The sequence below is a fragment of the Oncorhynchus masou genome, chromosome 22, assembly GCF_036934945.1.
Source record: "Oncorhynchus masou masou isolate Uvic2021 chromosome 22, UVic_Omas_1.1, whole genome shotgun sequence".
NCBI lineage: Eukaryota > Metazoa > Chordata > Actinopteri > Salmoniformes > Salmonidae > Oncorhynchus > Oncorhynchus masou.
Genome location: NC_088233.1, coordinates 12,267,955 through 12,278,466, shown reverse-complemented (window position 1 = coordinate 12,278,466; position 10,512 = coordinate 12,267,955). Strand labels below are relative to the sequence as shown.

At 39.8% G+C, this 10,512-nt stretch overlaps 1 protein-coding gene across 2 annotated transcripts; it reads right to left on the bottom strand.

The window, feature by feature from the left end:
- Positions 1–6,282: 6,282 nt before the first annotated feature.
- On the bottom strand, positions 6,283–10,290 carry LOC135508638 (ladderlectin-like). 2 transcript variants are annotated; one of them, XM_064928879.1, is made up of 6 exons: positions 10,187–10,290; positions 9,280–9,367; positions 8,790–8,923; positions 8,484–8,618; positions 6,704–6,815; positions 6,283–6,543 (listed from the first exon to the last, which is right to left on the bottom strand). In XM_064928879.1, the coding sequence occupies exons 2-6, from the start codon at positions 9,353–9,355 to the stop codon at positions 6,473–6,475; spliced, it is 528 nt and encodes a 175-aa protein (XP_064784951.1). In that variant the 5' UTR covers positions 9,356–9,367; positions 10,187–10,290; the 3' UTR covers positions 6,283–6,472. The 2 variants fall into 2 exon arrangements, with proteins under 2 accessions (XP_064784951.1, XP_064784952.1); XM_064928880.1 differs by having other exon boundaries at positions 9,280–9,364; positions 10,187–10,269.
- Positions 10,291–10,512: the final 222 nt, after the last annotated feature.

The window sequence follows — 10,512 nt, the reverse complement described above, 5'->3', positions numbered from 1 at the left end:
GGGAGCTCCACAGAGAGGGGCACCGCCTCAAGCAGTCACCCTACGTCATTGCCAGTTAAACATTTAAACATGGCAACATTCAATCACAAGTATTCTGATGCCAATTCCTGCTCATAGAGCAAATTGCATATCTGCATATAGCACAAGGCATATGCATTAACATAATGTGAGCCCTGAAACTGTAAAGGTACAGACAGACAGCATGATCATGGTCTATTCTATTTCATCCCCAGTGCTTGAGGGTTAATGAATCAGTCCTCAAACTAATACCACTGTCTGCCCCGAGGTGAGCTTGGTGCTCTCTCTATTGTCTTCAGTCTGTCCCTGTCCTTTCCTTTCTCTGCCTTGTCTGCCTTCTGCTGCTTGCCCTGGCCTTGATCTCTGCCTACAGTACACATATTTCACTCATTGACTGATGTATACAGCATAGACATAAACTATTTATATGGTATACTGTAACAGTAGGCTGTGAGCTTGTACATGCACATTTCAGTTTGGGTACTTGCATCTTGGCACATCTATGATAATACTGAGAGGACTATGGCTTTTCTTGCCTCCATGTTCTGATTTTGCCTCATTGTATGATTTCTAAAGACAAGGAATGCACACATGCATGTAGTTGTCAGAACAGCAGGAACCAAATGGATGGATGGACTCCTGGAAACAGCATACCCATCAAGTTCTGGATGCTCAGACAATGGAGAGAAATATTAATTATAATATTTAATTATTTCTTTGTTTCTTTCTACTTGTGAGTTGTATTAGTCAGTACGTCAATGTAACATTATTGATCTGTCAGTTTCCCAAGCTAATTCCCTACTTTTCACACTGACACAGTAATAAACAGCTATAACATTACAGGCTTCACTGCCATGATGCACAGTAGAGGTCTGCGCAGGACCAATTGCTTCATCCTGCTCCCGCCAGCACCACACCCTGTGGCAATATTTATTTACAGACACTGTAGTACACTACAGTCTAATCCTATTTAAGTTAATTTCACATTCAAGTTTACTGCCACGTGATTCTCCGGCCTATGCAGGCAGCCTACTCTATTTCAATGAGACCAGACATACTAGGCGCACCAGAACTCTCACGCCAAACTAGAAGAGGTAGGCTACTGAAGTTGAAGCAGTGAATTCTGAGTGTGTGAATAATGGGACAAATATGTGTTATTAATATAAAATGTAGGCTAACGCATACAAAGCAGAACAAAGATGGTTTCAAAAGAATCTGTGGGATGACAAAAAAAGCCAGGGAAGACCGGTCTGTGACAGAGGTGAGGTGAATTTTTGCAGATACAACACTTTATTCTCTCTGTCCTGCAAACACTGGACAAGCCAGATGCTATTTTAAGGCAGTCTGACAAACCTCTAAAGTTGATTTCAAAACTGCATCAAGAGTTGATAGAGGCTTTTCCCGATGACAACAAAAAACATATCAAACAAAAATGTGAGGAAGACCTGGGAGACGCTATTGATGATGATGAATGGATACAGATATGTTAGACTGCCCAGTCGTGTTCATATCATCTCAGACATAAATTAAGACAGTTTAAGACCATCCAGAGAACACACTACTGTATATGCCAATGCAACTGAACATCATGCACTCCAAAAGGGTGGCAGGGTAGCCTAGTGGTTAGAGCGTTGGACAGCCTAGTGCTTATTGCGTTGCACTATTAACCGGAAGGTTGCAAGTTCAAATCCCCAAGCTGACAAGGTACAAATCTGTCATTCTGCCCCTGAACAGGCAGTTAACCCACTGTTCCTAGGCCATCATTGAAAATAATAATTTTTTCTTAACTGACTTGCCCAGTTAAATAAAGGTTAAAAAAAATGGAATTATTCTGCTGGAGGTGTAAAAGAGAACCTATTTGCATATGTTGTGATCTTGTGAAGGCTGGCTGAATTCTGGCAAAGAGTATGTTCTTTTATCTCAGCATGTCTACATATTCTCCCTTCTCCCTGTTTTTGTTTGCTTGGAAATGTTGATACTGGAGATTGTTATCAGAAGAAACTGTGTAACCTAGAATGTATAATGGCTAATAAAGGCATTGCCATTAACTGGAAGGTTGGTTATCCTTCCACAATGTATAAAAGAAATGTCAAGTTATGTACAGTATCACTAGATTTGTTTTAAGATTAAGGGTAAACTGTGCAACTTTCATAAGGTCTGGATGCCTAATATGGAATACTATACGACAAAAGGAGACTGTATTGAAAACATGCCCACGTCAGGGGAGATACCTATTTAGGCAATCCCTAGCTGTTGGGAGGCTCAGTCCTGTCCCTGGGGCTCTGCTGTACTGTTGTCACTCTGTCCTTGGCCTAACACACCTGAAACCAATAATAAATGTTTCACTAAGATCCTAAAGCTGAGTGGGGTGCGTTGGGTTGAGGTTCTGCAGGGCAGTGGACCCCTAGGGACAGGACAGGGAGACCCAGCTATATTGTATGCAAGTAAAAATAACTCTACAGTACTAATAGGCTTATGGTATAAATTATATGGAAGGTGTACTGTTTCTGTGTGTTAATATGTAGGTGTATGCGTGTTTTCATTAAACTTTTGTTTTCCAAACCTTTCCCTTGAGACATAAAAAAAGGATGGGAAGGCAGTTCTGTTGGGGAGAGAGTTAAGTTAATGACTAGACTGTGTGTAGGCGGCTTGAGTTGGCTGGGTTGTCTTCCTGAAATTTGATATAGAGGATGTCCTTGTACTTTATTTGTAAGAGTTGTTCATTTGTCAGGCTATTGGTTAAAGGTCCAAACAGAATATTGATTATTGAATGATCATGGATCAAGTTCATTCTTATCAATCACTTCAACATATTTAATCATCTCTTACCTAGCTTGATGACTGTGGGCATTTTTGCTGGCATTTTTGTTGTTCTAAATAGAGAAGGCTAGAAGGGCCAAGGGTCATATTAGATTGTGTAGAAATGTAGGAAATGTGCTTTAGATTCCCCCAAAAATGGGAGGACCCCCAGACACCCTGCCAGGTTATGTCCCTTTCTGCAAATAGCACTGCTGGGTGATTTAAAAAGTCATAGTCAATCGATCAATAATATAATAATACTCTCAGCAATTTAAAAAAAAGTAAAACATGTAGAATTGATGTAAATAAAAAGGTTCAGAACATTAGTGAAACAACACACCACAGTTGAAAAATATATGGATGGTGTTCAGAGATAGTGTCACGCCCTGACCTTAGTATTTTTTGTTTTCTTTATTGTTTTGGTTAGATCAGGGTGTGACATGGGTGATGTATGTGTTTTTGTACTGTCTAGGGGTTTTGTAGGTTTATGGGGTTGTTTACCATATAGGTGTTTATGTAGGTCTATGGTTGCCTAGATTGGTTCTCAATTAGAGGCAGCTGTTTATTGTTGTCTCTGATTGGGAACCATATTTAGGCAGCCATCTTCTTCTGGGTATTTCGTGGGTTATTGTTTATGACTAGTTGCCTGTGTATACACATTTATATTATAGCGTCACGTTCATTTTGTATAGTTTGTTTAGTGTCAGTATTTATTAAAAGTAACATATCACGCTGCGCCTTGGTCTCCTCCGTACAACGAACGTGACAGATAGATTGGAGGGGTTAAGTGGAGCTGGATGGGACTAAAATTAAACAAAAGATAACTATTGTAAAATATACTGGCCGGTTTCCACGTCCTCAGATAATCCACATAAAGTACAGTAATGTGTCAAATTAGAGGCATGTGTGAAAGTGAAACCATTGTTGAAATACTATAAAATACTAATATAATGGGAAAATTTGAATGAGAGATAGCTGATCTTGCCCTGTTGGAAGATTTAGCACAGGCTGCATTCCGCAGAGAGTTTGTTTTTAGAGACAGGTGGGACTTTTTTGCAGAAAGTACAGATTGGCTCATCAGATATTGTAGTTTCCAAAAACCAATCACGTAGGATCTTTGCGAGGATTTAAGATCTACTTTAGAAAAGCAAACACTTTCCGCTGCACATCAAAGTGCTATCCACCATAAGGGTTTTGGCAACGGGTACTTTTCAGTGGGAGCTCGGCGATCACCATCTCACATCCCTCAATAAGGCAATGTTTTGGGTGCAATCATCAGTAAGACGAACTGTAACATTCAATTTCCATATACCATCATACAACAGGTTAAATTCAAGAGGGGTTTCTTTTCCATCAATGGGTTCCCAAATACGAACGGAGTAATGGACAGAATCCACACAGCCATCCCAAACGACTTCAACTAATAGAAAAGGCTTCCACTCCTAAAGTGCAGGTGATGGGTTATGTGATTCCCAAAAAACGCTACTGAATGTGGTGGCTAGGTGGAACGTGCCACTCGTTCATTCTTAGTCAAAAAATCCTATAGCATTTGTGATTTTTCAAATAGAATCTCACAGGATGTTCACAATCCTATAGGATTTTGCAACACCTCAATCAGAATCCTATTGGAATCCTATGGGACTACTTTTTCCCTATTGGTTAAGTGCTTGTAAGTAAGCATTTAACAGTAAATTGGATTTGGCGCATGTGACAAATAACATTTGATGTGATTTGATTGAAATTAAAAAGTTTCATATTGGATCCTGTAGGATTCTCACAGTCCTATAGGATTTTGTGTCATCTGTATCAGAATCCTATTGGAATCCTATTAGACCCATTTTCTTCCTATTGGAAATAAAAAGTAATACTGTTGGACCCTATAGGATTCTAGCAATTCTATAGGATTTTGTAATCACCTCTATCAGAATCCTGTTGGAACGGTTTTGTTAATTGCACCCATTCATTTATATTCTGAACAAACATGCAACAATTTCAAAGATGTTGCTGAGTTACAGTTCCTATAAGGAAATCAGTCAATTTAAATAAATTCATTAGGACCTAATCTGTGGATTTCACATGCCTGGGAATACAGATATGCATCTGTTGGTCACAGATACACTACATGATGAAAAGTATGTGAACACCTGCAAATCTCATTCCAAAATCCTGGGCATTAATATGGAGTTGGTCCCACCTTTGCTGCTTTAACAGCCTCTCACTGTCTCTCTAATAGCAGTACAATCTCCATAACTTCACTTACTAAATCAGTGAATACATTTCACAAGCATCACCCTCTAATTCAACCTTACAATACCAATGTTCCATAGGGGTTTAATTAATGAAACCCAAAACATCCGCTGCTGTTTCCTATGCGAACCTACCAAGGCTAACTCACAACATTAACATGAAAATGCAATGTCAGCTGTAAAATGTAAGTAGTAAATACATTAAAATATCTATATTTAACCTTATAATTACAGACCCTGCAATTAGCATGAAAATGAATCCTGATCATTTCAACTCTAACATCTCCGTTGATAAGTGCCCAACCGGCCGAAAGATGGTGCTCTTATTCCTTTTACATCCTTTGTCATAATGGTGGTGTGAAGAAGTTATAAACAGATGCTGCACATTTACAGCCACTGTGACATGTCTGGGTTTTCCCTGTTGCCTGTGGCTTAGCCTAGTTTACTAGCTTATTGATCTAGCCTACATTCACCATGATCAGCTGACATAGCCCACCCCAGTACTGGTTAGAGTAAATTATACTTTCAACAAACTCGCTTTCATCTGTGAAACTAGCTTGCTTAGCCTGCAATGTGTGATGATTAAGTGTTTGTTTATTTAGAAAATGTTGGCCAATGTTAAAAATAAATCATTTTTCTACAAGAGCAGTTAATTAAGTTTGATGTATTTATTTTTGGTTGTGGTTAGCCCTTTTTTTCACTTTGACAACCTGTGTCACCAAAGCTGCATGGCCCTGTCACACTGGGAGTACTACACCATACAAGACTAATGCATTTGGCTATAACAAGCACATACTGTACTCACACATGCCTACACCCAGTGAGAGTTTAGAAGTGTAAAGCAACATTCTGGGATTCGACAAAAAACAAAATGGCCGAACCACTACTTTTTATACAGGGAAGGGATGTGGTAGGGAAATAGAACACCTCTCAAATGCATAGACAGTGCTCTGACAGTCTGTGACATCCACGTGATAGTTTTGAACTTATTTTTAAAGGTACATACACTGTTTGTTTACGTTCATCTTGTTTGTGGAGTAATGCAAATTTGTGGTCTTAAAAGAGAAGAATTTATGAATTATATTCTTCAAGAATCAATCATTGAAATGACCATTGAACAGACTCCCAGATCTTAGACTGTACCTTTTGGAAACCTTTCAAAGGATTTGACAATATATGGCAGTATCATTTATGGTTAATAATGACTCATGAGAGAAAATAATGTGTGCACCAGTTTTATTGACAACAAACCACAGAATCATTACTCAACATTTATGCACAACAAGTAACTAAAATGTTAATTTTACCGAAACAAATAATTTTTAAAGTATTTGACTTGTGTGTTCAGTTAGGATGCTGACACTATGGAAAAACATTTCTTTTTCAGTTGAGTTGATGTTTTGCTTGATTTAACAGGTTTTCAGTGTGCACACCAAGGGCAATTTCAATCCACAGTCTAAATCGTTCCACTTTCTGTCACCTTCAGAGCAAACACGGAACAGAAATTAACTCTTAAACAAACTCAGATATAGACACAACAATATCATTGTCTGTGTGTGTGCCAGATTTCTTTGTTAAATGTACAATTTAAAAGTTACATTTGATGAATGGATGAGTGAATGATAGTGGGCTAACTGTACCTCCAAAGTTCATTTGAAGACAGTGCTCCTTGCCACCATAATTATTGGGCTCTCCTTGCTCCCAGTTCTCGTAATCAAATTTGGAGCCGTCACTCCAGAACCAATTTTTGTTCTGTGGGGAAGAAGTAAGGTCTCAGTTTCAAAGAAATCCCATATTATCATTATAAATATGTTTATGATTATTATTGGTATTATTGTAGTAGGTGTGTTTGCTGAAACATAATTATTTTCTTTCCTGCACCACCTTTAGTGCCAAACCGCAAAAGTTTCCAACACAAAACAACTTTAAAATGTGTAGACTGGCACTGGTACTGTTGCTTGAAAAACACGTGCTGATACTTATTATCCACTGAGTGTATAAAACATTAGGAACACCTTCCTAATACTGAGTTGCGCCCCCTTTTGGCCTCTGATCAGCCTCAATTCGTCAGGGCATTACTCTACAAGGTGTCGATAGCGTTCCACAGAGATGCTAGCCCATGTTAACTACACTTTGTACCACTACTACTACTATTACTACTACTACTATTACTACTGCCGTCACTACCCCTACCACTACTACTACCATTCCTACTGCCGTCACTACCTCTACCACTACTACTACCATTCCTACTGCCGTCACTACCCCTACCACTACTACTACTATTACTACCCCTACCACTACTACTACTACTACCATTCCTACTGCCGTCACTACCTCTACCACTACTACTACTACTACCATTCCTACTGCCGTCACTACCCCTACCACTACTACTACTATTACTACCCCTACCACTACTATTACTACTACTACCACTACTACTGCCGTTACTATCCCTACCACTACTACTATTACTACCCCTACCACTACTATTACTACTACTACCACTACTACTGCCGTCACCACCTACCACTACTACTACTATTACTACTACTACCACTACTACTGCCGTCACTACCCCTACCACTACTACTACTATTACTACTGAATAACTAGGAATTAGATAAGATACTGTCCTTCAACATTTACTGTATGTACACTACATTTCAAAAGTTTGAGGTCACTTAGAAACGTCCTTGTTTGAAAGAGTTGCATGCATTATGTACAGCATTTACTTGTTTACAAATAGCTTGTCGTTTACAATTAATATACAATTAAATTTACTATATCAAACAAGATAATTTAAATCATGACAGTTATGTATATTCTTCTGTATATCAAATTATATATACATATTATATATACCCTTACTACTGCCGTCACTACCCATACCACTACCACTATTACTACTACTACTACCATTACTACTGCCGTCACTACCACTACTGCTACCATTACTACTATTACTACTGCCGTCACTACCCCTACTGCAACTATTACTACCTCTACCCTTGCTACTGCCATCACTACCCCTACCCCTACTGTAACTATTACTACCTCTACCCTTGCTACTGCCATCACTACCCCTACCACCACTACTACTATTACTCCTACTACTATTACTACTGCCATCACTACCCCTACCACCACTACTACTATTACTCCTACTACTATTACTACTGCCATCACTTCCCCTAATACTACTATTTCACAACCATAAATACTTAATGAGTTTTGTATTATTGTTACTTGCGTCATTGTTATTATTATTATAATAATGGTGTGCCAGTGAATACTGAAGTGGGCATTTTTGGGGGGAGTACATCTATAAGATCGTTCAAACCTATATCTGACTTCACAAGTGACCCTTGAGATATTGATGAGCAAACATCCTATTCATCTGTGAGTATACTCTACCTGAACAGCATCAAATCCTCCAATCCAGATAGGTAGAAGTTGGCCGGTGTTTTTCAACACCAATTGCTGTAAATTATAGTTGTCCCCACAGTTGTGCACAGAGGCCAGGTTTGCTCGATGGGACAGACAGTACCTCTAGAGAAAGTGGCGGACAAGGACAAAGACATTTCATAATGTAGGTATTAGTCAGTAGGCCAGTCTGTGAGGATTTGTCTTCTGGACTCACAATAACGTCAAAACAAATAAGTGAGTTGATTTCAATTGAACTTCTACTTTAATTCACAGTAGTGGGTAGGAATGATGTACCTCAGCTCGGGACCATGTCATTGCAGTGTTGACAAACATAAAGCAATGTGATCCGTATTTGGTCCAACCTCCGGGGCATGGAGGATCACTCTCTGCTGCTCCTGCCTCCTGCTGTTCCTCCTCCACCCCAGCCTCTGTAAGGAGGAGACACAGTGCACGTTCCACATTGCAGTTGACTTTAAAGGTGAGAGGATACTGACTGATCTACAAATCACCTTGCATAATAAATAACTATTCAACATTACTTGAAGGTCAGTCAGTCAGTCACACACACACACAACACACACACACACACACACACACACACACACACACACACACACACACACACACACACACACACACACACACACACACACACACACACACACACACACACACACACACACACACACACACACACACACACACACACACACCTCTGCTAAAACATAAAAAATACAGATTTAATGAATTCATAATGTAAAGTGTAAAATGGATTCCCTCTTACTTGTGGCACGTAGATCAAAGGCCTCGCCCAGAACAATGGCAGCGCTGAGAAGCAGAAGGATGGTCAACATCGCCATTGATATAGTCTTCTGAGAGAGAGAGAGTGGGCGAGAGAGCGTCACACAGACAGACAGAGAGACAGACAAACACAGTGAGAGAGAGAAGCCGTTAAGACAAATTCAGTGAGTACTTCAGAGTAGGTGAATGCAGTTTCCCTAGCCTCTCCTCGATTACTCCCAGCCATTCCACTTAGCTGATGTATTCCACTGCTATCACATCAGATTCAATTAATGAAGGGCTTGGTGATTAGTTGACCATTTGTCAGCTGTGCTTGATCTGGAATAAATCCAATAAATGAAACTGGGGGAACTGGAGGAGAGGTTATGAAAAAACTGTGTTGGGTGTGTATGGAACTCCTTAGGCAACATTTCCCCAACTCGGTCCTGCGGTGCACATTTTGGACCGAGTTTGGGAAACGCTATGCTAAGGAATACCAGGTATCATTCCTTGAACCACATACAAGAGAATAGCCACGCACACAGAATATGTATGCTTCCTAAATGGCACCATATTCCCTTTGTAGTGCACTCCTTTTGACCATAGCCCACAGTGCACTAAATAGGGAATAGGATGCCATTTGGATGCTTCCCATACCTTGTCTGAGATTGAGTATTTACTTCAATGGTAAGGAGAAGTCTATGCTCTTGAATTCAGGAGGCTCCCAACCTTTTAGGGTGCCATTTGCTTTCCAAATGGCACCCTACTCCCTATATAGTGCACTACTTTGACCAGGAACACATACTGTAGGCCCTATGGGCCCTGTTCAAAAGTAGCACACTACATAGGGATTAGGGTACCAATTGGAATGCAGAGGTACAGTTTTAAATTAATAACTGTTGAAATCTCACCTTCTGAAATCTTCAGTTGTAGCTTCACTTCTTCAGAGATCTTCAAAGAACTTCACTGGGTTCTCTCTGTGTCCTAAATTCTACCTATCCCTCCTTTAAATAGGTTTTTCAGAGACGCCTTCTTCAAGAGTGGAGGAGGGTTGGTTTGCATTAACTCTGTTTGCTTCCCAGAAACAGCTGTGAAGGAAAACATGTCACATGCCGATTTAAGGCCTTAAGGCCACTGCATGGTGATCAGCCCTCCAGGCCTTTTAACCAGGACCACCACAGACGATAGCCAAATTCACCAGATGATCCTTGACCTGTTTGTTTGAATGCAGAATAAG

Coding starts and splice junctions, on each gene's coding strand:
- LOC135508638 (XM_064928879.1), bottom strand. CDS start 9,355: ATGGCGATGTTGACCATCCTTCTGCTTCTCAGCGCTGCCATTGTTCTG. Junction 8,619..8,789: donor TGACATGGTCCCGAGCTGAG/GTACATCATTCC, acceptor CACTTTCTCTAG/AGGTACTGTCTGTCCCATCG. Junction 6,544..6,703: donor TCTTCAAATGAACTTTGGAG/GTACAGTTAGCC, acceptor TTTGCTCTGAAG/GTGACAGAAAGTGGAACGAT.